This window comes from Ambystoma mexicanum, chromosome 2p (assembly GCF_040938575.1).
Source record: "Ambystoma mexicanum isolate Mex_15411 chromosome 2p, UKY_AmexF1_1, whole genome shotgun sequence".
Taxonomy (NCBI): domain Eukaryota; kingdom Metazoa; phylum Chordata; class Amphibia; order Caudata; family Ambystomatidae; genus Ambystoma; species Ambystoma mexicanum.
In genome coordinates, this window is record NC_090923.1 from 1,044,447,463 (window position 1) to 1,044,474,910 (window position 27,448).

Genomic DNA, 27,448 nt, shown 5'->3' on the forward strand with positions numbered 1-27,448 from the left:
GGTAACGAAAATTACAGCAGCGCACTTGCGCAATATCTGGTAACACTATTGCTGCATTGCATTATCGCTTAGGCATGGAGGTTGGGCTCCTCCGAGACTTTCTAATAGTTGGCCCCTAAAAACCAATTTTAAGCATTATGTATTAACTAATTGCAGTAAAATGGTTGGATACTTCAAGATGGTGGATTTACCATCGACTTTAACCATAGAGTTCTATTGTAGAATATACCGAACTGGTGATCACATAACATGTGATTGTAAAGTTGGAGGAGCCTAATACACGGCCTGCAAGGCTATATAAAAACGAGAGTTCAGTACTTGGAATCAACTATAAGCCTGAAGAAGTCGAGCAGAACGCCTGGCGTTTTTCCACCCGTTGGGGTGAGTGCTGCTTCATGCCTGGTCTGACAAGACATTGCTATGTATGCTTTTTTAAATTATTTTGTGCACTACTTTTGATAATTAAAGAAACCTTTAAACTCAGCTAATGGTCGTGAGTGCTTGGGCAAAGCTTTGGTTAAAGTTGTAGGCAACGTGCATTGTTTATCCTGCCTTTTTTCCTGACATTCTTTTCTATATATATGTATATATATTGTTTATATTGTATATGTGTTGTTTATCTGCCTACCTGTATCTTTTTGCTGACATTCTTCTGCACATTTTAGAGCCCTGTCTAGCCCAATAGCACCAGCTCAATAATGAGGCAGAGCACAGTTTAGGAGCAGACAAATAATACGGGAAAACATTTGTCTGCCCCTAAACTGTGCTCTGCCTCATTATTGAGCTGGTGCTATTGGGCTAGAGCAAACAGGGCTCTGAAATGTGCAGAAGAATGTCAGCAAAAAGATACAGGTAGGCAGATAAACAACACCTCCAACTTAATACCAAACTTGCCCAAGCACTCACAACCATTTACTAAGTTTAAAAAAAAATGTCTTTAATCAAAAGTTGTGCAAAATGTTATAAAAAGCATACATGGCAATACCTGATCAGACCAGGCACAAGGCACCACTCACCCCAACGGGTCGAAAGACGCCACGCGTTCCGCTCGACTCGCGAGCTTCCTCAGGCTTGTAGTTGTTCCCAACATGTGTATTCTCGTTTTTATAATGGCTCATGGGCTATGTCATGTTCCTCCCCCACCTGCTACTTCACGCGTCACGTGATGCACTACTACAATCTGGCTAAAAAAGAACTCTATGGTTCTACATGACGGAGAATCCGCCATCTTGGAATGGCTCAGGTCTAATGGACCTTGAGTGTAGATTTAGGGAGGTAAAGTACTCGGGAATCCTTTATAAATTTAAATTCAGACTAGCGCGCGTGAATGACAAAGGCAGGGGGAGTCAGACATGTCCCATTGAGAGAACAGTATATATAAAAACTTTGTAACGAGATATATATATATAATTATTATTATTTTTTTTAATAGCATTAGGCACCCATGTGTGCTAATGGCAATATGATCCTTTGCAGTGGGCCAATCAGGCCTGTAATGGCAACAGCGCCCAAATTAAGGGCCCGAGCAAAGCATTACCAGCAGCTTCGATTCATATTGCCTCATTGTTTAGTTATTAAAATATAGATTGTCCAGATACACATTAAAAGGTAATGCAATATGTTTTGAAACAGATCTTGCTAAGCATCTTTCTATGTGTCATTGTCGTTCATTTATTTTTTTTGTCCATTCCCATTTGTGTCGTTTGGTATTCTCTTTGCACTTTTTCCTCACTAATTTTCCTGGTTTACATTCTTGCCCTTTTCTTTAGTTTTTGTTTCTCTATTTTGTCATTATTATTTCTGTATGTGGTTTTTAAATATACTTCTTTCCGTTCTAAGCCAGCTTTGATATGTTAGTTGTGTTTCGTGTTGGGGTGACATTTCAGTTTTCAGTTGTATTTAATGAGTGTTTAGAGAATGTAAACTGAAATGTGTTTGTAAGTGAATTAAAAAATAATTAGACAAATATACTGATTTAAGAGAACTAGGACTTCTATTCAATGGACTTGCCTGGTATAGTTACAGACTCCATTATAAATACTATAAGCTTGCTGTCAGAATGGGGAATCGAAATGTGGCTCACTGCAGCAGTAATTCTATTTGCAGGCAAGCTTTCTGCAGCCTCTGCACACTTTTTGGTAACTCGCTTACTTTGCTATGAGAATGTTTATTTATCAACTCGTACATCTTCAAATGACTAGTGAAGAGCAAGTGTGTGCCTTAATTGAATAATTAATGAATATTTGCGTTGAGATCTCTTCAAGGTGCCAGGAGTGACCATGGAAGACTAAGACTTGCCAGGTGCCAATTAGAGATGTATTGTACTAGTTGGAAGGAGTACAATTCTCCCTAATGAAGTCCTAAAATCTTTTTTTACTTATATTATAGTCTGTGTACCGAAAACTATACAGGTTGTACTAATGTGGGGTAAAACGTCTTCAGGATTGTTTGGAGATTGTCTACTGTCCTTTTCTGTGTTCACCTACAGGGCTGCTAATGTACATTTACTGAACTACCTTCACCCAATATTCAAGTCTAGGGTTTGATTTCTTCTACAATGTTATGGGTTTTAATTCTTCCTCGTTTTCCTTTTCTCTGCAGATTCAGAGCTGGTACAAGGGGAGTGAGACCTGGGACGGCAAGTTTTCCACTATTGCTTCCACATATGAGGAGTGTCGGGCAGAATGTGTTGGACTCTACCTCTGTTTTAACAAGGATGTCCTGAAGTAAGCCCAACATTCTGCCTAACCTGCCCATTCTTATGTTTTGTCCAGCCCGCTCTAGTAAAAAAGGGTAAAGTTGGCGTGGTACTAAATGCTTTCTAAGTCCAAAATCTTTTATGCAGTTTTAGTGTTTTCTATGTTTTTATTTATCATTTTACTGGAGGTTAGTTGAGTTGCAAGTTCAAAAAAATAAACTTTATTTATATAATCAATGCTTCAACACTTCCAAACCATTACATAGCTTTCTCCAAAGGTAGTTACTTGTATCATCAATTTTACAGAATCAGTTTCCAGGAGTTTTCTATGATAACCTCTTGTGATGCATTGAGTCTATCATTTAGCATAGTCCAACCAGTGACTTGGTAACATTACTAACATTATAAATAACAGTTGAACTCTGACCGACCGCCCCACCGCCTCCCCATTCCCTCCCACCTTGACATGAAACAGTAGGGAACGACACCACACATCTGTTTTCTTTCTGTTCTCATTACTTAGGACCTTTCAGTTTAGTTTCAAATTACGCTGACCCGTATACGTGGTTTATGAAACTGGTTTTCTCTGTCCTTGACATGTTCATAAAAAGGGAGCTAGATTTTCAGGACTTTTTGATGGGTCCCTGCTTTGAGTGCATACCTTCTCCATTGCTAATACTCCCCACCAACATGCAATTATGTGTCCTTCTGGCTCTTTCCACTTTTGTGCCAGTGTCATATGGGCTGCCGTCAAGAGATGCGTTATAAGCGCGGCATTCCCGACATGTTGCTGTGTATATCCCATCTACCTCTGCACCTAGGAGTGTCACTACTGGCGATTGCGCCAAGCGTCTCCCTGTAATCTCTTTGATGTAGCCTAAAATGTCTTTCCAAAAGGTTTTTGCTTTAGGGCATGTCCACCACGTATGCCCCAGTGACCCTGTTTCTCCCGAATTGTCTCCAACGTAGTGGGTAGTGGTCCTTGTTCATTGCGTTCAGTCTCTGGGGTGTCGGGTAACACCTATGGCAAATTTTATAGGCCGACTCCTTTATAGCGTTGGATTTGGACAGCTTCTGCACCCTCCTCCAGATCTGTCCCCATTCCTCTTCCGTGATGGCAATAAGGTCCTCCTCCCATTTGTTCATGTATGGCAGATACAATGTGTATTGTGTTCTATCTAGCATTCTGTATAAATGTGAGATCCCTTTTGTTGGTACTCCTTCTCGCATGGTCAGTTCCAATCCTATTGGTGTTCGGGTACCCGCTTTAATCACCTCTCTTTGGGAGATCCAGTGTCTGATTTGGATATATTTATATCTTTCTGTTTCCCTTATGTGAAATTTACGTTTACATTCCTCAAATAAAAGCGGTATATCGTCCTTGTAAAAGTCTTCTAGTTTCAATGAATCGCCTCCCTCCCACCTTTCCCAAAAGGCGCATTTTATACCTGGGGAGAAGTCTGCATTGTGGCACATTGGATTGTGTGGTCCCAATCCCGGAGTGACCCCCCCCCCCCCCATTTCAGTGCAGAGTCCCACATTAGTAGCGACTCATTTGTTGCCTTCAACATCTGACCCCTAGCCCCCTATTCTGTACTCGTATTGCTTGTAACATATGTAAAGGAATGGTAGTGACCACTTGTTCTATTTTCTTCCAAGCTTTTTGTGAGTCTAAATCTGACCACCGTAACATGGGTGACATCTGAGCTGCACGTATGTACCTTTTCACGTCGGGGACGCCCAATCCCCCAGTCAACAGCGGCCAGAGTAGTATATTCCTCGGAATCTGAGGTTTCTTTTTATTCCAAATAAATGTGATAATCTCGTTTTGAAGTGTTTTTATCATTTTGGCCGGTATATTTATTGGAAGTGAACTAACAATGTATAGCAGTCGAGGAATGATTAACTACGGCTATTCTAGCGAACCACGGGAGTTCTTGCCTGTCACATCTGTATAAATCCTCTCTTCCATAAATTTCTTCCATAATGGGGGGATGTTTTCTCCATATAGTGTCTCATAATTCCTTGTTAATTGTATTCCCAAATATTCTAATGTTCGCTTTTCCCAGATCAGTGGATACCTTGCTTAGTTCACGATTTCCTCTTGATTCCGAGATTTCCGCTCGCGGGAAATCTCGGCTTTCAGCGGGGCTTCGATTACTCTGGCTACCAGACGCCTCTCCCTTTTAAGTAAGTTGATCACGTATCATGCATTAGGTTCACCATGTGCCTGAAGAAAATACCACACCAACCCAACATGCAGTTCAAGATCGCACCCTTGCTGGTTCTATCTTTTTCCCTTCTCAACACACGCTCGCTATATAAGCATGGTGTGGAAATCTCCGATCTTACTAATGAACTCAAGCCTGACTTTTTCGGCATAACCGAAATCTGGCTCAACCCTGACCTTCCCACCCAAGCCACACTCTCCACGCCCGACAACTACACACTCTTTAGAGCAGATCGTCTGCTGGGTAAAGGTGGCGGAGTAGCCTTGTTGTGTAAATCAAATCTTGAATGCTATGAAATTCCTCATACCTCTCCAGAAGGCTGTGAGAGTTTATGGGTAAAAATAAAAACCTCTCCACATACCACTTTAAACACACTTATGATCTATCGTCCACCCAAAGTCATGCCTCTATTTGAAGAACAGCTCAGTGACCTACTGGCTCAGATTTGTACCACTAAAGGCCCAGTTATCATCATGGGTGATTTTAACTATCGGTCCAACGACCAACAGGATAAAGCAGGCACCAATCTGATGGATACCATCCCCTCCTTTGGCCTTACCCAGTGGATGAAATCCCCCACGCAAAGTAAGGGTCATACCTTAGACTGGCTCCTGTCTCAAAATGCCAATATCTCTGACATCTCGGCCACACCATGTATTTGGTCTGACCACTTTCTTATTCAAGCCAAGATTTCACTACCCTCCCCTCCTCCTAAACTTAATGCCAACCCACGCATACAGAAAATGTCTTGTAACTTTAAAAATCTAACAGCTCCAAATTTTGCCACACTGCTGTCTTCTAAACTTCAACCCCTTGACAACCTTGTTGACGCCTCGAAACTTATCAATCATCCGTCTACCAACATCAAAGAAGCAGTTAACGACCTTGCCCCACTGAAAATGAAGACAATAAAGACCGAAACCACAAAGAACACCTGATTCACTAATGCAGTTCTTGTGGCCAGACAAGAAAAAAGAGCCCTTGAAAGAGTTTGGAGGAAAGACCCCAATGACAACACTCTAACCAACTGCAAAAAATCCACCCTCAATTACAAAAAACTCATCACAGAAGCTAAGGTCACACATTATAACGCAAGGATAGTGAATGCTCAATCCAACACTGGGGAGCTTCCCAAAATCTTAGCAGAGTTCCAAAATCAGCCCCCAACCAGTAATAATATCATTAAGGACAATAAATGGTGTCAGGGCATACATGATGCCTTTCTACTCAAGATTGATTCTCACAAAGAAAAAATAAATAAAGCCCTAGGCAATGTAACATCCCCGCAAATCCCCACAGACACCGTTCTGCCCAATACCTGCGAAAAAAATATCCCTCAATTCTCCTTCACACACTACACCGAAGATGAAGTACTCAAAATCATAAAGGACCTTAAAGACACGTCCTGTCCTGCTGACGACTGCCCCACAAGCACTCATAAGGAGTCCTTAGAAACTCTGGTTCCATGGATTACCAAACTGGTCAATCTCTCTTTTGATGAGGGCCTGGTACCGTAACTGTTAAAATCAGCGTGGATTACACCCTTATTGAAAAAGGAAAATCTTGACCCAGCGAACGACGACAATTACAGGCCCATTACCAACGTGCCATATGTTCTCAAGATAATTGACAAACTTACCTATTTACAGTTACAAGGCCATGTCGAAAAATATAACATCTTGGGGTACCCGTCAGTCGGGCTATAGGGCTCGTCACGGGACTGAGACAGCAATGCTAGATCTTAAATCTACCTTAGCTAGCATAGCTGATAATAATCAAGCTGCTTTGCTCATGTTATTAGACCTCTCCGCAGCCTTCGACCTAGTTGATCACAGCTTACTGGTGTCAAGGCTCGGAGAGGTCGCCAACTGCTTCGTAATTGCATCCAGATGGATTGCTTCCTTTCTGGGTCCCCGAATGGTGAGGGTTTGTGTTGGCGATAATCAATTTTCTCAAATATCTCAGACATGCGGAGCTCCTCAGGGATCCTGTCTATCTCCTCTGCTTTTCAATCTTTATATCCGTCCCCTTCTTAACCTCTTAAACGAATTAGGAGTGCAATACACGAACTACGCTGATGACACTCAGGTGGTCATACAGCTGAGTGGCTCCTATAGCAGCAATAGAGTAACCATCAATAAAAAATACAAATCCATACAAGACTGGATGGCCTGCAATTCTCTTGCCCTGAACGACAAAAAAACGGAACTTCTCATCGTGGCATCAAGAAACACCCGGGCGAAACTCGACTCCAACTATGCTAGTTTCCATATTGCCAACAATACCATTCTCGTCTAGAAGAAATTCAAGATCCTGGGCGTCGTTCTTGACGAAGAACTCTCTATGAAGTCCCATTTCGAAGGGATTGTGTCCTCCGACGTATTCCTCATCTTAGATATCTCCTTCCAGCTCTGCTGGCCTCGGAAAAATTTTTCTCTAGAGGGCGCTGCGCGTCGACGTCCTCCGAGTCGATGTCCCTCGACAGCCTCCGTATCGACGTCAACGTCATCCTGCCTATAAAGGCCGCGCGCAGCGTCCGTTGCTCAGTTCCGTTTTTCCGCGCTTACTCAGTGCCTCGGAATACCGTTGCTCAGTTCTTAGTCAGATTAATCCTATTTATCTCGAGTCATTCGATCCATACTCGATGGCTTCCTCGTCGGAACCGACAACTCCTCGATCCGGCTTCAAGAAATGTCGAGATTGTGGGAAAAAGATGTCGTTGACTGACCCTCAGAGTTTGTCTGTGGTGTTTGGGAGCTGAACACCATTGTTCGGAATGCGAGGACTGTATGTCCATGACAGATAAGGCCCTGAAGGAGCGTAGGGGGAAGCTGGAGAAAGGTAAGACTTTTAAAGCTTCTTCTTTTTCGTCGACGAAGTCGAGACATTCAACTCCTCGTCACCATTCGCGCTCCATGTCTCGGAGTGGGTCTCATCACTCCTCGAGATCGAAGCACTCGAAGAGGAGATGTCGAAGATCCCCTTCTCCGTCTTCCTCTTCCTCTGTTTCGCCAAAAAGAATCCCTTGCCCCACGAAACATAGTTCCCGGGCTGAATGGGAGGAATTCCGCAAAAATATGATGAGCGTCTTCGAGAAAGCGGCCTCGACCCCCGCGAAGACTGCCGAGAACGATGCTCTGGTCGAAAGAACCGAAGGTCAAAAACGGCGCGAGTCGCAGTACCCGGCGAAGGAAACCTCTCGAGCGCGTCTCGAACCCTCGAGTAGGACTATGACCTCCAAACCTTCCTCGAAGGTTCTGTCGAGGTCGATGTCTTCGACGCCGTTGTCGAAGGGACCTTCGACACACGGGTCTGTCGACTCGACGCCAGCTTCGACACCGGCGTCGACGCCAAGAAAAGTCACGGTTACGACACATCCAGTGACTATCCCCAGGTCCTCGACGTCGATGGTTTCGAGATTGTTGAGTAGAATTCCAATTCTGTCGGTCTTCGAGGCCTCCGCCTTTGTTTTCGACGCCACGCTCGAAGCCTTCGGCGTCGACGACATCAACGTTTTCGAGGCCGATAATGACAAGTTTGGCACCCTCTGCCTTGGAAATGGGATTTACTCCCTTTATGAGTTCAGAACAATTGAGAACTATGTCCTCAATTTTGGAAGAGGGTGAATTGTCTGAACAGGAAGACACATTTGAGTTGCAGGGACCTGTAACCCCAATTAGAGAGGAATTTTCCTCTGAAGAGCGCAGGTTAAAGGATCTTCATGATTCCTTACATGAGGCAAGTGGGTTAGACACTTCCCCTGAGGTGGAGTTTGCTAAACCAGACCCGAGGGAGCATGCTGAAACCCCCTATAGAGCCTTAATGGCCAGGATCACAGAGTTCATGGGGTGGTCTGCACCTTCACAATCTTTCCAACAAGATGACCTCACGGATATTCTTGACAAAAGCCCACAGGAGGATCCTGTGGTGCCTTTTCATAAAGCTCTTCAGAGGAAGATCATGACAAACTGGGAAACCCCAGATGTAGTACCAGCAGTAAATAAAAAAAACTGTCTACAAAGTACAGGGTATCTTCTACAGACCCAGAGTATTTGTCTAAACGCCCATCCCCAGAAAGTCTGGTGGTACAGGCAGCATCCTCTACCGATGTCAAGATGGCTTATCCTACCGCCCCACAGGACAGGGACGATACAAAATATGATGCTATGGCAAAGAAAGTCTTTTCAGCATGTAGCATGGCGTTAAAATCTGTTAATGCTACTTGCACCCTTGCTAGGTTCAGCCATACACTTTGGGAGTGTGCTTCTACAGCGGCTGACTGCATCCCGGAGGGAGAAGAAAGGGATGCGTTCCTGAATATTATACAGGACGGTAAAGACGCTATGTGCGAATCCCTTCAGACGGGCATTGATTCGGCTGACATTATCATCAGAGCAATGGCGGCAAGTACATCAACCAGGAGATTTGCTTGGTTGAGAAAGTCTGGTTTTGCCCCAGATATGCAAGCCAGGCTCTTGAACATGCCATTCGATGGCTCTTCTTTGCTCGGGAAAAAGGCGGATGACAGTTTAGAGAAACTGCAAACTTCAAAAGCAGCAGCAAAATCCATAGGAGCTGCAATCCGTCAGACTCCTTTTTGTCCCACAGGAACCTCTGCGAGGGGCAAGTCCTTTCGCTTCTACTCCGCATTCGGAAGAGGTAGAGGACGACCGGCTCAAAGGGGACAAAGAAGAACTACCCGAGGTGGACAGGGTAGATATTCAAAAGCCGCAGCAACAGCAGGTACCTCTTTACCATCGGCATCTGCATCAGCCGCCCCAAAACCACTCTGAGGACTTCCCTCACAGGACACCTGTAGGAGGCAGGTTGACTCAACATCTGGCAGTATGGCAGGCTATCACGTCAGATGCTTGGGCATTGGAAACAGTTGCCCAAGGTTACTGCCTGCCTTTCCTACGTATAACTCGGTCATCCAGCAGGGATCAGCTCTCAGAAAGCTCCAGATCCGCTCCTCTTGCAGGAAATTTGGGACCTGCTAGAGAAAGGTGCCATAGAACCGGTACCTGTAGCGGAGAGGAACAAGGGCTGATACTCCCCTTACTTTCTCATTCCAAAGAAAGACGGAGGACTGAGACCCATCTTGGACTTGCGAGAATTGAACAAATTCCTCAGAAAAGACAAATTCAAGATGGTCACTCTTTCTCAGATCCTCCAGGCCCTTCAGTTCCAGGACTGGTTGGTATCTCTGGACCTTCAGGACGCTTATTTCCATGTGCCTATCCATCTCAAACACAGGAAATACCTGAGGTTCGCAATTGGCAACTCTCACTATCAATTTCGAGTGCTGCCATTTGGGCTGACCTCCGCCCCGAGGGTCTTCACCAAGTTAATGTCGGTAGTGGCTGCAAGTCTAAGGAGGGAAGGGATTCACGTCTACCCCTACCTGGACGATTGGTTGATCAGGGCTGTTTCTCCGGAACAAGCTCAGATCCAGCTAAATCACGTGTGCCACTTCCTTCACAGACTGGGCTTCTCCCTCAATTTAAAGAAGTCACAAATGATACCATCGCAGAGACTCCAGTTCATAGGAGCGATCCTGGACACTTCCCTGGGAAAAGCCTCGCCACCAGAGGTGAGGGCTCAAGATATTCTACAGATGGTTACCAAGTTCCAACATGCCCAACGTCTCCCAGCCTTTGACTTTTTGAGGTTGCTAGGCCTCATGGCATCCTGCATTTTCCTAGTGCCAGAGGCTCGCCTGAGAAGGAGATCCCTCCAGTGGGCACTGAGGACTCAGTGGTCACAATTCTCAGGGAGAATGACAGATCTTCTTTAGGTTCCCGGCAGGGTGGCTCGAGACCTTCAGTGGTGGGCCTGTCAGGAGAACATTCTGAAAGGAGAACAGTTTTGGCAACCCTGGCCGGAGATAACAGTAGTCACGGATGCCTCACTCACGGGGTGGGGAGCCCACGCCAACGACTTGACCATCAGCGGTCGTTGGTCTCCATCGGAGTCCAGACTACATATCAACCTGTTAGAGCTGAGAGCCATCAGACTTGCACTGAAGGCGTTCCTGCCAGCTGTACAAGGGAAGAACGTCCTGATAATGACGGACAACACGGTGGCCATGCATTACCTCAACAAAAGAGGAGGCGTAGGATCACTACCCCTGTGCAGAGAGGCGATGCAGCTCTGGTTTTGGGCAATCCAAGAAGGAATCTCTCTATCGGCAGTTCACCTAGCCGGAGAGAAGAACTTGACAGCGGACGCTCTGAGCAGGCAGAACACAGTCTCCCACGAGTGGGAGCTAGCTCAGGAAGTCCTTCAAGAGATCTTTGCCCTTTGGGGAACCCCTCAGGTAGATCTGTTCGCCACCAGCCTAAACAGGAAATGCGACCTGTTCTGCTCAAGGGAATTTCCCCCGAGAGGAGCTCTGGGAGACGCGTTCATAGTGGACTGGGAGTTTCCGCTTCTGTACGCGTTCCCACCGGTCCCTGTCATTCCTCAAATGATCAGGAGGTTGAGAAGATTCCGGAGAACCATGATCCTAATTGCCCCGGATTGGGCCAGGAGAACGTGGTACCCGGACCTTCTAGACTTGTCCATCTGCCCTCCAATTCGACTTCCACTCAGAGAGAACCTACTCTCACAGAAGGGAGGTCAGGTTCTCCATCCAGACATCAAAACCCTCAACCTTCACGCTTGGCTTCTGAAAAGCTGAGGTACAAGGATTGGGAGCTCCCTGATGATGATATGGAGGTGTTGCTTTCGGCAAGGAGGCCAGCAACAAAGTCTTTATACCGCTGCCGTTGGAACAGATTTTGCAGCTGGCGTAGAGAACAGAATATCGACCCTTTTTCATGTGGTACACCAATGGTTTTGTCCTTCCTACTACATTTGGCAAATTCAGGCCTTCAAGTTGGCACCATTAAGGGCTATCTCGCAGCGCTATCCATCTGTAAGCGTACTGCGGAAGAACCATCCTATTTCAAATTACCCTTGGTAATATAGTTTCTAAAGGGGTTAACCAATGTTTATCCCCCAACACCATTCCAAATTCCCCTATGGGATTTAAACTTAGTACTAACTTTCCTGATGGGTACACCTTTCGAACCTCTCCATTCTTGTTCGTTAAGATTCCTTACCCTTAAAACTGTTTTATTAATAGCACTTACATCTGCTAGAAGGGTGAGCGAATTACAAGCTCTTTCTTGTAAACCCCCTCACACAATATTTCACAAAGACAAAGTTGTCCTGCAAGTGAAGCCTAATTTCCTCCCAAAGGTGGTTTCTGAATTCCATATCACTCAGAAGATTACCCTACCATCTTTCTATCCTCCTCCTCACCCGGGGAAAGAGGAAGAGAGGTTACACAGGCTAGACCTTAGGAGAGCTTTAAGTTTTTACATCAGTAGACTAGCCAGGATAAGACAGGCAGACCAGCTGTTTGTAGGTTACGCAGGTCACAAGCTGGGGTTACCAATAACTAAGCAGACCATTTCCAGATGGATCATTCTAGCCATTCTGGAATGTTATAAACTGGCAGGGAAAGAGCCCCCTCCAAAACCTTAGGGCTCATTCGACCAGAGGTATTGCAGCTTCATCGGCCATCAAAAGAGGCGTGCCGGTTAAAGACATATGTGCAGCCGCTACATGGTCGTCTGTCCATACCTTTACACGTTTTTACAATTTGGATTCCTCCTCCAGTCAAGAGACTAGGTTTGGAAGGGCTGTACTGCATTCTATTCATCAATAGAAGACAGCGTGAAGTCAGTACTCCCTCCTCCGATAATAGAATACTGCTATGGGAGCCTATCTAAGATGAGGAATACATCGGAGGACACAATCCCTTCGAAGAACAAGTTACTTCTTACCTTGGAACGTTCTTTCGACGGGATGTTCCTCCGACGTATTCCTCATCGACCCTCCCATCCATCCCCGCAGTTCTACTTCCCTTGTTGTTGCAGCTTACGCTCCTTCAGGGTGATTAGTTAGTCCAGAAAGTATTATTGTGGGCTACAAAACGGAACTGAGCAACGGACGCTGCGCGCGGCCTTTATAGGCAGGATGACGTCGACACGGCGGCTGTCGAGGGACATCGACTCGGAGGACGTCGACGCGCAGCGCCCTCTAGAGAAAAAATTTTCCGAGGCCAGCAGAGCTGGAAGGAGATATCTAAGATGAGGAATACGTCGGAGGGACATCCCGTCGAAAGAACGTTACAAGGTAAGAAGTAACTTGTTCATCTCCAGCATTAAATCTAGCTGCGGTCTTATAAATAAAAGAATAGGCTGTATTCGACCATTCATTTCGGAAGAAAACTGTGCCCTTCTGTCCACTGCATTGATCAATTGAAGATTGGATTATTGCAACAGCCTTCTAGCGGGCACCACAGCCTCCAACATCCAATCATTACAAGTGTCTCAGAATAATGCTGTTTGTAATATCTTCAATCAGTCCCGTCATACACACATCTCCACTTTTAGGAAAAAACTTCACTGGCTTCCCGTTAAACATCGGATAACGCACAAGATATTGACCACGACCCACAAATGCCTCAGCCTCTGTAGCCCTACTTATTTGTCAGCCCGCATTAGCCTAACGCGAGGAACCTTCGTTCATCCTCTGCCACTATTCTCAAGCATCCAAAATACAGGACAGCCAAATTTGGAGGTACCACTCTTGACTCTCAAGGTCCCCTTCTATGGAACAAACTCCCAGCCCAGATGCGGCAGATCCAGGACTACACTGTATTCAAACGTGCTGTAAAAACCCACTTCTTCAATCTGGAATAACTCTTTGACCCTTCTTCTTTCTTTGCCATGCGTGTTTGTTTGTTTTGTTCAGTTTTACGTGCGCCCTGAGGCCTACGGGCATGTTGGCGCATTACAAGAATTTAAATAAATAAATAATCTGTTATGTTAAGGGATTTGGATTTAACAAATTTAATTGTAAATCCTGATACATCTGCGAATTCCCGTAATTTGTTCATCACTCTTGGCAGCGATCGTTTTTTTTCCCTCAGGAATAGGAGGATATCGTCTGCATGAAGGGCTAGTTAATGCGGTTCTCGCTCAGCTTCTATCCCTAAAATTGGCATCCTGTCTAACTGTGGCTGCGAATGGTTCCATTGCCATGGCGAAAATCAGCGGGGACAGCGGGCAACCTTGACGGGTCACCCTCTGATCTGTATATGTCCTATTTACCATGGATTTTGTGGATAGGAGCTGAAAATTAGCCAAGACCATGCATCTAAATGTTGACCCGCAGCCAAATTTATCCAGGACTCGTTCTAGGAATCCCAAATGTAAACTGTCAAACGCTTGTCTCACCTCTAATGCTATTATAGAGCATTTCTGTTCCATCATTTGGCGTATTTGTAGGAGATCCACCAACCTTCTGGTGTTATCCTGGGTATGCCGGCCCATTATGAATCCCGCCTGATCTTCATATTTTATTCTTTGTAATATCCGCGCAAGTCTCCTTGATAGGATCTTGGTATATAGTTTGGCGTCACTATTTAGTAGGGGCGATTGGGTGATAATTAGCACATTCCATCTTATCCTTTCCTGGTTTGGGAATTAAAATCGTAGTGGACCGGCCCATATCCTCCGACACCTTCCCTTCTTTCCTGATTTAATTAAATAGGCGCGTCATGGGCGGTATTAATTGTATACTGATGGTCTTATAGTATCTGTTACCGAATCCATACAGTCCTGGTGTTTTGTTGGAGTGTTAGGGAGAATTCTCTGTTTAGGCTGAATTTCCCTACCTAGTGAGTCCCCCAGCAGCTTTGCTGGATTTCTGGGGTTTAATTTTTTTCTCCTGCCAAGAGTGAGACTCTTTTACCCTCACTCTTGGACATGTTGAAGTGTGTTTTCTTGGTTAAACCTTGTGTTGAATGGGCTATGGGGTCTTTTACTCCATAGGGCCTCATGTATTTTTGTGATGTGGGTCACACAGCACCCTCTGTGCCGTGACCCAGGGGTGTCCTAGGGACTCCCCAACATAGACTCCATACCCTGGGACTGACTACTGTCTCCCAGGGCATGTAAAGTCACCAAAGACTTTGCTAGTCTTGAATCCTGAACAGAACCAGTACAAACCATCATATTGTGGACGTACTGGCTGGGGCAATTCGATTGCCCCAGGGTCTGTTAGTCGAGGGGGCACGTCTCCGTCCCCCCTGATCGAGTTTTGGCTGGTGGCAGTGGAAACTACTTTTTATATTCGACCGCGAATATTTCCCTATGGGATTTCCCATTGTTTTAGGCTAACACATTTAATTATTTATTTACGGTAGCCTTAAACATACCGCCGGTTTATATATTTATTTTTATAACTCCGGTTGGGACTTTTTGCCAAAACTTGATTCTAAAATGGCGTTGGTGTTCGCCTCTGTAACTCTGACCCAAAGTGGAGCCCTTTGTTCCACTTTTGGCGGGCTTCTCCACAGAAGCCCTCCAAAGTGGTGCCACTCTGTCTGGGGTACTTAGGAGGGGTGGAGGGGGATTTAGGCACCCTGGACTGAGTTACCTTGGTAACTCAAGTCGCACTCCGTCCTGATTGGCCCAAGTGGTGAGCCGCCCGGCTCACCACTTAGCATGTTTGAGTGACAGCTAGGCTGGGTGAATGGGGGTTTGCTGCATAAAAGCAGGGCTTTGGGGACTGGGACTTCAGAAGTCGCCACAGGACCAAGAATCCGACGAGGGAAGAGCTGAGCCGACCTGCTTCGACGACACCACCCGGTGGAGCCCTGCTGAACCGTCTCACCACTTTTTCCCGACGACCGAGGAGAACTCTTAACGGAGTGGCTCCTTCCCTTGACTGGTGGGGACAACCAGTTTTCGCCTTCTTTCCGTCCTTTAGAGGTATCTCGTGGCCGCCTTGCCTGTGCCAAGCACCCCGGCATCCGGAATACCACACTTTACCCCCATACCGCGAAAGTCGGTACCAACCCTTTAACCGGAGGACTCCGCGGCTGGTTTCTTCCCGGGCAGTGCTACGACCTTTCTCTTCTGCTCTTCAGCGAGATATTCTTCTCCCCTGACCGACGTCGAGCCTTGCTGTCACTGCCTGGAACAACTGCCCCCGCTGGAGGATCCTTTCCGCTTAAGGTACTGTGTTCCGCCTGGCTTCCCTTGCTACCGACTGTACGGGGTAGATTTAGTCCCCGGCTTTCGAACCTGGGAGTGCCTGGGACACTTTGGCTAAACTTTCTGAGCCACTCTAAACTCTTTTCGACTCTTTGCAAGACTTTGAATCTCTAACTAACAGTGTGATCTTGGGCACATTTTCGCTCCGGCTACTCTAAGAGTGGGCCCTGCCTAGTGACTTTTGCTCACCTGTGACTTTATTCTTCTTTAAGCCTATTGCAAGTGTTCTGGACCTTAGAGTGGTGTGTCTAACCTATTTCTGCTGTTTCTCTCCCTTTCTTGGAAACTACTAGAGTGTCATCTAACGTTAAGCACTCACCTCTGTTTTAATTAAGTGGTGTTAACCTAGAGTTGTCTAGATAGGAGAAAGGATTGAATTTACTTTCAGTATAACTGTGTTGAAGTGCTTTTACTATATTTTTGCTAGAGTGTTTTTAACTTATGTGTATTTTAAATAAATAACTATATACTTTTGAAACCAAGCTCTGGTCAGTGTTTGCTTGTGCTATTGTGTCTTGGTACATATTGTGTATACTTTACATACTGCCTAACTCTTCTTGAGAGAAGTCTGACTGCTCAGCCACAGCTACCAGGTAAATCTGGGTGGTACAGACTGCTACCAAAGGGGTTTACTGCTCTACCTGTAGTCTTAAATCTTTTGCAGTGTTCCCCAAGGGAACTGCACAGGTTTCTGCCTAACACTGGTGTACAGCGGTGGGATTTGTATTGAGTATACATTTTATTGTGCTTTAGATACCTTAGTGCAACTAACCACAAAGCTTAGCACTGAAAAAGTAAAACCTCTAACATGTCAGTTATAGAAAGCTATAGTCAAGAGTCCCTTGCAGCCAAAACTGCTGATTGTTTAAGAGTGCTCTGTAAACATAAGGATCTCCTGACTAAGGGCAAGAAAATGGAGCTGATTGAAAGATTGTTAGCTAACCAAAGTCTGGGGGATGGTTCAGAGGAACCTACCACTCCAGCAACTGTAGATGACAGTGTTGAAGTTAACATGGAGCACAATGTTGATGTTTCTGAGGAAGAGTCAGAAGAGGAGGGTGAGGCTGTTGTAACTGTCCCCCCTAGGCCTCTGCCTGCTCTACCTGCTGTACCTACTGGACCTTTACCAGGTCCCACATTTAGTCCTCAGTACTTTGAACTGGAGAAAATGAAGCTAGAATTGGAGTATAAGAAACTTAATGCTCAAACTGACAAAGAACTAAGGCTAAGGGAAATGGAGCTCAAGTATGACTTAGAAATGAAGAAATTATCTGTTGAGAATGTTTCTCTCTCTGGCTCCTCTAGAAGTTCCAGTCCTAAAAGACCCCGGATGCCTAAAGAATTGGTTGGTATGTATGAGCCTAAGTTGGATGTGTTGGATTGGTTGTCTCTGTTTGAATATAATCATGGGCTCCAGAACATCACAGGAAATGACTTACTCACCTGGTTGTTCTCTAGGCTTCCCCCTGTTGCAACTGATGTGGTAATGGAGATGGGGGAGGAGGATAGGAAGGACTATGAATGTGTGAAACTAGCTTTGATAGCTAGGTTTGGGAAGACCCCTTCCCAGTATCTTAAGAGGTTTAGGAACCTCAAAAAGCATGATGGTACCCCTTGGGCTACCTGGGTGAGTGAATGTTTGAAAAACTTAGAGGGATGGATTAAGGGTTACAAGGTGAACACTTATGAAGGTATGAAGAATTTGTTTATGTTGGAGACTATTTATGATGCCTGCTCTCCTGAGCTCAGACAACACTTGGCTGATTCCAGGGAATTAGATTCCCGGAAACTAGCTAAGGCTGCTGACTTGTGGGTTGCCAACAGGGCCACTCACAAGGATTCTGGGGTAACTCAGAAGAAGGATGGGGAAAAACAGCCTAAAAAAGACTCCAAAGAGAATTCTAATAATTCCTATCCCAAAGAGGGCCCCAAACCACAAAATAACCAGGGTAAGCCACATGGGAAACCTAGTCAGGCTACTGTACCTTCTGGCCACAAGCCAGAAGGAGGTCAGAACAAGCCACCCTTCCAGAGAGCATTTGGACAATGCTATGTCTGTCAGGGTACTGACCATATCAAAGGAGATCCCAAGTGCAAGGGTAAACCTGCAGGGATCAGCACAGTCTCCTTAGCCTTCACTCCTGAGGATGAAGTACAGATGGCTAGTGCCCACTTTGAACTCTTTGCTGAAGAACCCTTGGGTCTTCAAGCAACTGTAAACTTAGAGCCTATGGGTCTGGTTAGTCCCCAGAATAGGGTTGTGTATAACTCCCTACCTGTTAACTCTAAGGTGTATTATGTGGACAGTGTTCTTGTCAATGGCCAGGATACTCCTGCCAGGAGAGACACTGGGGCCAGCAGAACAGTAGTGGATGAAAGCTTCTTTCAACCTGAGGATGTGGCCACAGCACCCAAAGGTCCCACTAAGATGTCTGGAGGCCCTGTCCAAATGGTTCCTATTCTACCAGCCCTCATTCAATGTAACAACATGACAGTAAGGATCCCTGTCAGTGTTCAGGCTGAGGTACCTGGGAAGGTTCTGTTAGGGAATGACCTAAGAACTCTAGGAGTAGTGTCACATACCCCCAGGCCTCCCAGTATGGAGAAGCAGAACTTAACCAAATTGGCTAGACAGGCTACCTTGAAGGACCCTTCTAAGCCTGTGGGACCCTCTACTGAGAACCCCACTACAAGCCCTGGTGTTAGTAAGTTGACCTCTAACCCAGGCACATTTCAGGATAGTATGCTAGGAACATGGGCGCCCCAACCAAGCTCCATCATTGTTCCCCTAGTCTCAGAGTCTCTGACTCCCCCTGCTTCTGAGGAAGAGGTGGATAGACCAACTAGGCCCCTATCTGGACCTGAGAGAACTGGTAATTCTCAGTGCTGGTGGAAAACCAGAAAAGAAAAGTCTAAGGCCAAAAACTTCCAGACTGTTGGACCTTCTACTGAAGACCCCAACTCAAATCCTAATATTAGGGGGGAAACTCCTAAAATAGGTAAGGGTAGATCTAAGAGGAAGGGGAAGCAGGTACATTGCCTAACCCCAACCCCTCCAACCAAGAGGCCTAAGACCCAACCTGCTCCCACAAGAGAGGTGGTGAGGAACCTTGGAGGCCCCTCTAGATCTAAGGGAATCCTTTATAAGGACCCCTTGAAAAAGCCTAACATAGGTTCAGAAGTTGTACCAACTTCTGAGGGACTGGTCAACCAGATCCCCTATAACAAAAAGACTGATGTTCCTCAAAGGGTCTGTAGGTCCGTTAGCTTGCAAAAGAAAACCTTTGAGTTCTCCATTGAACATAGGTCAAGGTGTCACCATCAGAATGCTGATGGACTCTCTAGGATGTATATCATCGACTAGAGGTATGAGGTTCATCCAGGAGTGGATTAAATCCTCCTGTCCCTTAGTCTGGGGGGGGCGAGTGTTAGGGAGAATTCTCTGTTTAGGCTGAATTTCCCTACCTAGTGAGTCCCCCAGCAGCTTTGCTGGATTTCTGGGGTTTAATTTTTTTCTCCTGCCAAGAGTGAGACTCTTTTACCCTCACTCTTGGACATGTTGAAGTGTGTTTTCTTGGTTAAACCTTGTGTTGAATGGGCTATGGGGTCTTTTACTCCATAGGGCCTCATGTATTTTTGTGATGTGGGTCACACAGCACCCTCTGTGCCGTGACCCAGGGGTGTCCTAGGGACTCCCCAACATAGACTCCATACCCTGGGACTGACTACTGTCTCCCAGGGCATGTAAAGTCACCAAAGACTTTGCTAGTCTTGAATCCTGAACAGAACCAGTACAAACCATCATATTGTGGACGTACTGGCTGGGGCAATTCGATTGCCCCAGGGTCTGTTAGTCGAGGGGGCACGTCTCCGTCCCCCCTGATCGAGTTTTGGCTGGTGGCAGTGGAAACTACTTTTTATATTCGACCGCGAATATTTCCCTATGGGATTTCCCATTGTTTTAGGCTAACACATTTAATTATTTATTTACGGTAGCCTTAAACATACCGCCGGTTTATATATTTATTTTTATAACTCCGGTTGGGACTTTTTGCCAAAACTTGATTCTAAAATGGCGTTGGTGTTCGCCTCTGTAACTCTGACCCAAAGTGGAGCCCTTTGTTCCACTTTTGGCGGGCTTCTCCACAGAAGCCCTCCAAAGTGGTGCCACTCTGTCTGGGGTACTTAGGAGGGGTGGAGGGGGATTTAGGCACCCTGGACTGAGTTACCTTGGTAACTCAAGTCGCACTCCGTCCTGATTGGCCCAAGTGGTGAGCCGCCCGGCTCACCACTTAGCATGTTTGAGTGACAGCTAGGCTGGGTGAATGGGGGTTTGCTGCATAAAAGCAGGGCTTTGGGGACTGGGACTTCAGAAGTCGCCACAGGACCAAGAATCCGACGAGGGAAGAGCTGAGCCGACCTGCTTCGACGACACCACCCGGTGGAGCCCTGCTGAACCGTCTCACCACTTTTTCCCGACGACCGAGGAGAACTCTTAACGGAGTGGCTCCTTCCCTTGACTGGTGGGGACAACCAGTTTTCGCCTTCTTTCCGTCCTTTAGAGGTATCTCGTGGCCGCCTTGCCTGTGCCAAGCACCCCGGCATCCGGAATACCACACTTTACCCCCATACCGCGAAAGTCGGTACCAACCCTTTAACCGGAGGACTCCGCGGCTGGTTTCTTCCCGGGCAGTGCTACGACCTTTCTCTTCTGCTCTTCAGCGAGATATTCTTCTCCCCTGACCTACGTCGAGCCTTGCTGTCACTGCCTGGAACAACTGCCCCCGCTGGAGGATCCTTTCCGCTTAAGGTACTGTGTTCCGCCTGGCTTCCCTTGCTACCGACTGTACGGGGTAGATTTAGTCCCCGGCTTTCGAACCTGGGAGTGCCTGGGACACTTTGGCTAAACTTTCTGAGCCACTCTAAACTCTTTTCGACTCTTTGCAAGACTTTGAATCTCTAACTAACAGTGTGATCTTGGGCACATTTTCGCTCCGGTTACTCTAAGAGTGGGCCCTGCCTAGTGACTTTTGCTCACCTGTGACTTTATTCTTCTTTAAGCCTATTGCAAGTGTTCTGGACCTTAGAGTGGTGTGTCTAACCTATTTCTGCTGTTTCTCTCCCTTTCTTGGAAACTACTAGAGTGTCATCTAACGTTAAGCACTCACCTCTGTTTTAATTAAGTGGTGTTAACCTAGAGTTGTCTAGATAGGAGAAAGGATTGAATTTACTTTCAGTATAACTGTGTTGAAGTGCTTTTACTATATTTTTGCTAGAGTGTTTTTAACTTATGTGTATTTTAAATAAATAACTATATACTTTTGAAACCAAGCTCTGGTCAGTGTTTGCTTGTGCTATTGTGTCTTGGTACATATTGTGTATACTTTACATACTGCCTAACTCTTCTTGAGAGAAGTCTGACTGCTCAGCCACAGCTACCAGGTAAATCTGGGTGGTACAGACTGCTACCAAAGGGGTTTACTGCTCTACCTGTAGTCTTAAATCTTTTGCAGTGTTCCCCAAGGGAACTGCACAGGTTTCTGCCTAACATGGAGGATAACAAAGTTATAGCTTAGTTGACCTCCTCTACTGTAATAGGGCTGTCTAGAGCTTCTTTTTCTTGCGCAGTCAGTTGCAGCAAGTCCACCTTCCCTATGTATTGTGTTTGAAGTGCTGGGTCTAATTCTTCTCGTTTTAACAGGATAGTATGGAATCTTTCCATGATCTTTATTTTGTCCCTTTCCCCCACCTGTGGGTTTCCCTCTTCGTCTTGCAATTGTGTAATGTGGTTACGGGTCATTTTTTTTCCATAATTTTGCTGCAACTAATCGATCGGCATTGCCTCCCTGAGTGTAGTAAATGTGTTTGGTGTTAAGCAGAGACTGTGCCGAGCTACGTGCACTTCCATTTGGGCCCTAAGGTGTCACAAATCCATCAATGACTTCCGTGTTTGTTTGGTTTTGTGTTGAGCTTTTGCTTTTTGTATTTCCTTTAAAGTAGTTAGTTATTGTTCGTTCAATGTGGGCTCTTAAGTGCAACATCTTTTAGAATTAATACGTTAAGTCTCAGTTGTTTTCTACCTGGTTTACTATCTAGTTGGGCTTCTATTTGAACCATTACTGGGGCGTGGTCCGAGAGATATTTTATACCCATGTTTATATCTATTACTTGGGGTATTAAGGTAGCCAAAACTAATACCAGGTTTATACGGGAATAGCCTTTGTGGGCTGCCGAATAGTGTGTGTATCCCCTTTCATTATTGTGGAAGAACCTCCACATTTCAATTAAATTAAGATCGTTGAAGAATGTCCCCAGTGCCCGTCGGTTTCTTTGGTCATTTTTAGAGCGGGGGAAGCGTCTTGTCCAAGTTGGGGTCCATTACACAATTAAAGTCCCCTCCAACTATTACTTGGCCCTCACACCAGCAAGCTATTTTCTGTAGGACTGTAATCAGATGAATGTCTTGTTTGTCATTTGGGCCGTATAGTGCTATTAACGTAATGAGTCCCCAATGTGCCTTTAAAGGACTAGAAATCTCCCTTCTGGGTCTTTATAACAGAACTGTTTGTTAAATGTTAATGAGGCCCCAGACAGGATTGCCACCCCTCTCGTTTTGGTCCCACTTGCTGTGAAATATTGGGTAGGAAACGCGCAATATGACATTCTCTTCTCATCTATAGCTAATAGGTAGGTCTCCTGTAAAAATACTACAGAGGCGTGCAGATCCCTCAGTCATTTTTGGTATGGAGCGTCTTTTCATTGGTGAGTTGAGGCCCGAGTATTCAGGGTTACAATGTTTATTGCGTTGGTATCAGCCAAGGTCCCTCTTGTGTTGTCCCCTATTACTATCTATTATCTGCTTAACCTCATTCCAATTTTCTCATTTTGTGGCATGTCATGTCCTTCCCCCTCATTACCCCTATGTAACTTGTGTAACTTAACTTATTCCTCCCCAACAAATCAAACATTCCCAGTTCATGTTTGTCATATCTCATATACGTTCAGCTGTAGTGTCCTGCTAACCGAACCAATAGGCCGCTATCCAGACCTGTGTCCCTCCCTCCCAGTCCCCCTCTTCCCCTTCTAACTCATCTCATTTCGTTGTCGACCACACCTCAAATTACTATAATTCCCCTTATGCCTAATCTCTATTCTAGCTTACTTGTGTATTCTTCATCATTTCTACGTATCCACTCAGGTGTCCCCTCTTTGTTTCGCAACTCTTCCTCTCCCCTCAGGTTAAGGGCGCCCCTGTCGCTACCCATCTTTCTTGACTGTACGATTTATCCGATGTTCAGGGTCCTCTTCCATTCGTGAGTCGTTTGATCTAGCGGGGTCCTCCATGCCCATCATCTCAGTCCTTTCTTCTTCCATTGTGATGTGGTAGGCTTTATCCTGCTATTCAAATCGTATCCCGCATGGGTAGGACCATCTGTATTGGATTCCTTTTTCGCGTAACCAGCCTGTCACCAGTCTGAGTTTCTTGCGTCTCTGTAATGTTGTTTGTGCCATGTCCTGGTAGAACGTGATGCGCTCGTCTTTATACCTAATAGTTTCTTGACTCCTGACTGCCTTCATTATTCGTTCTTTTACCTTGTAAAAGTGTACCCTTGTAATCGCATCTGTGGTCAGGTCATTCTTTTGTTGGTAGGAGTTATATATCCTGTGGGTTCTGTCCGGGATGATGGGTTCTCCTCCTTTATCACCTTGGACCTGTTGCAACAGTGTTTGGACATGTCCTTGTAAGTATGCTTCCGGGATTGTCTTAGGAATGCCTCTGAGTCTGATGTTATTCCTCCTCAAGCGATTTCCGTCATCATCTTTTCTGGTCACAACCCAATCCATTTGTTGTTCCACCACCTCCAGCCGTCTAGCCAGTTCCCCCTGCTCACATGCTTGATCGCATAGGGGTGTTTTTTTTATCTCCTCCACTCTATGTTCAATCGTAGACACCTGTTTAATCAGCTCTGCTATGGATTTGGTGAGGCCTTTGGCACAGTCTATAATTTCTTTTTTGATTTCCGCCAGCATATCCTGTAGATCTGATCTTCCTGCGGGCAGGTCTTCTGTTTCTGCCGACCAGCTTGGACTCTCAGGTGCATGAACTTGCGCTGGGGTTTGTATCTGTTTATTGGCTTGTTCCTGGTTCTGTATCATAGTTTTGATGTCTCCTGAGACAAGGTTCCGAGGGGATTGTGTCCTCCGACGTATTTCACATCTTTGACAGTAATTACCACAGCTGTGCTGCTTCGGAAAACTTTTTCGGCGTAGGCGTCCTGCGTCAATGACGTTGATACACTCCCCTGAGGACCTCCGTCGACGTCACCGGAAGTTATATCTAGGACGCACGATGCCTGTAGCCTCAGTTCCGTTTTCCGCGAACGTGTTCGCTTCAGAATCTTGGCGAACTCGATTCTTCTACTTTGTTATGAAAGTTTGAGGTCATGTCTTTGTCGTCTTCTACCCCGAAGTTGGGCTTCAAAAAGGGTGGGGACTGCAGTTTTAAATGTCCATTACGGACCCGCACGACGTCTGCCTCTGGTGCCTCGGCGAAAGCCATGCCACCGACAACTGCAATGACTGCCAGTCTCTGACTTCGAAGGCCTTGCGGGAGCGGAAGTATATAGTTAACGGTAGGTAGGGTGTCTAAAACCCGTAAGTCGAAATTTGCTGGGCCCTTTCGACCGACGACTCGAGGTGCGACTCTGAGCATCGGCATAAGTCCAAGGGTTTCGGACTCCGCCAGACGGCAGGAAGCTTTTCCCAGCAAGCATTCATTGCCGGCGGAATGGGACACTGTCGAGACCTTCGGAGCCTGTGAGGCCTTCTAAGAAGGCATCTGCGCCATGTCCATCTAGGGACTCTCTCGGGGCTCTGGCTCCGAGGAAGTCGTCGACGGCATCGCCGCCGAGGCAGTCTAAGGACACGTTTGGGGCTCCGGCCTCGAGCCATTGTCAAGTCGTCAGCACCTCGGTTGATGTCCATGCCAATTCCATCGGCGCCCTCAACGCCTTTTGGGGAGGATTTACCGGAGGTGCCCCGGAGGGCTGTGGAAACTCTGACAAAGGCCCTCAGTAAGTCAGTGAGGCCTGTCTTTGAGCCCTTCTCTGGTCATCCCCCCAGGCTTGATTTATTCCAGCCTTTGGACTATATTTCAGAGGTGGAAGAACAGTCTGATGGTGAGGGGGTTGTACCTCCTGAGGTTCCTGATGACCTGTTGTCTGGTCACAGCCAAATGGAAGACCTACGTCAGTCCTTACATGACCCCAGTGGTCTGGACACCTCTCCGGAGGTTATTTGGCAGGCCTAAGCCTGGTGCACATGCCAAGTCCTCGTACAGGCATCTCATGTCTAGGGTGACAGAGTACTTGGGGTGGTCTGCTCAACCTGTGGATTTTCTGCAGGATGACCTGACAGATATATTGTACCAAGGTCCACCCGCTGGCCCGGTGTTGCTATTTCATATGGCTTTACAAAGAAGGGTGGCAGCGGCTTGGACTGCTCCGGAGAGTATCCCGGCTTTAAACAATCTCTTCCGAAAAAATACCGTCTAGCCAGTGGTGACCCCTGCTACTTGTCTACGCACCCCACTCTGAAGAGTTTGGTGGTGCAGGCGGCCACGGCCCCAGGGAAGCAGGCTGCGTATCCTGCCATCCCTCCTCATAGGGATGACAAGCGCTTTGATGGTTGGGCGAAGAAAGTATTTTCATCTCTGGGTATGGCTTTAAAGTCAGCCAACTCTGTTTGTGCCTTGGCAAGATTCACTCACTCTCTCTAGAATTGGGTATCTTTGGCGGCTGAACATATTCCCGAAGGGGAGGAACGGGATGGTTTTCTAGCCCCTCGTTCAAGATGGCAAGGATGCCATGTGTGAATCCGTTCAGTCGGGTCTGGACGTGGCAGACTGCGTCACCGTGATGCGCAGGTTGCATGGTTGCGGAAGTCTGGGTTTGATCCTGATGTACAGTCCCGGCTTCTCAACATGCCCTTTGATGGTGTCCATCTTTTTGGCAGAGAGCCTTGAGAGGTTGCAGACCTCCAAAGCTGCTGCAAAGTCCTTGAACGCTGCAGTACGTCAACCTCTGCCTTTTCGTCCTAGGGGACAGCAATGGAGGGGAGGTTTGTTTCGATACTACTCTTTGGTAAATCGAGAGGAGCTGCCAGTCAAAGGGGCCAACGTAGAAATACCAAAGGTGGAAAACAAGGTGCTCGAGGTGCCAAAGCCGCTCAGGCAGTTGCCTCCTTGCCCTCAGGCACTGCCGCAGCCGCTCAGTCATGAGGCCATGGCCCATGGTTCGCCGGTTGGGGGAAGGTTTGCGGAGCATCTTATAGAATGGCGTGCCATTACTTCAGATGCGTGGGTTCTGGAGATCATAGCCCATGGCTACTGTCTTCATTTTCGGCAGAGGCCTCACGACAATCCACCGGGGAAGCTCTCTTTGAAGCGTCCGGATCCACTCCTTGCGCAGGAAATCCTATCCCTGCTGGAGAAAGGCGCCATAGAACTGGTGCCTGTAGCGGAGAGGAACAAGGGATGGTATTCCCCATATTTTTTGATCCCGAAAAAAGACAGAGGATTGAGACCCATCATGGACTTGCGTGGTTTGAACAAGCTCCTCAGGAAGGACAAGTTCAAGATGGTTACACTCTCTCAAGTCCTTCAGGCCCTTCAACTTCAGGATTGGTTGGTGTCTCTCGACCTCAAGGATGCATACTTTCATGTGCTGATTCATCCCAAGTGCCGATTCATTCCAAGCACAGGAAGTACCTGAGGTTCGTGGTTGGCGACTCGCATTTTCAGTTTTGGGTCCTGCCATTCGGATTGACCTCCGCCCGAGGGTCTTCACCAAGCTGATGGTGGTGGTGGCAACGTATCTCAGGAAAGGGGGGATTCACGTCTACCCCTACCTGGCCGATTGGTTGATCAGGGCGCGCTCTCCCGAGCAAGTCCTGGATCATCTGTACGTCACCTGCCACTCCCTTCACAAGCTGGGCTTCCCCCTCAACACCTACCCAGCGGCTCCAGTACATCAGAGCAGTGCTAGACACATCCCTGAGGCAGTGTTTGCCTCCCCAGGTGAGGGCTCATCACATTCTGCAGATGGTGGACAAGTTTCAACGTGCCCAGAATCTCCCGGCGTTCGAGGTCATTTTGCTGGTGCCAGAGGCCAGGCTGTGGATGAGATCTCTGCAGTGGGCGCTCAAGATGCAGTGGTCACAGTTCGCCGGCAGGATGTCGGATCCCGTTCAGAGTCCGCCCTCGGTCGCCCAGGACCTTCTGTGATGGGTCGTCGAAGGAAATCTGTTGAAAGGGGCTCCGTTTTGGCAACCATGGCCGGAGGTGACGATAGTGACGGATGCATCTCTCACGGGTTGGGGAGCTCATGCCAACGAGCTGACAG

General features: G+C 46.7%; 1 protein-coding gene across 2 annotated transcripts in view; it reads left to right on the plus strand.

Moving 5' to 3' along the window:
* The window catches only part of DPP3 (dipeptidyl peptidase 3), a 768,056-nt gene that overhangs the window by 563,787 nt on the left and 176,821 nt on the right, over positions 1-27,448 (plus strand). For both annotated transcript variants that reach the window (XM_069644934.1, XM_069644935.1), the window contains one exon: positions 2,602-2,726. In XM_069644934.1, the coding sequence (XP_069501035.1) occupies positions 2,602-2,726 (125 nt within the window). The remainder of the gene's footprint in view (positions 1-2,601; positions 2,727-27,448) is intronic.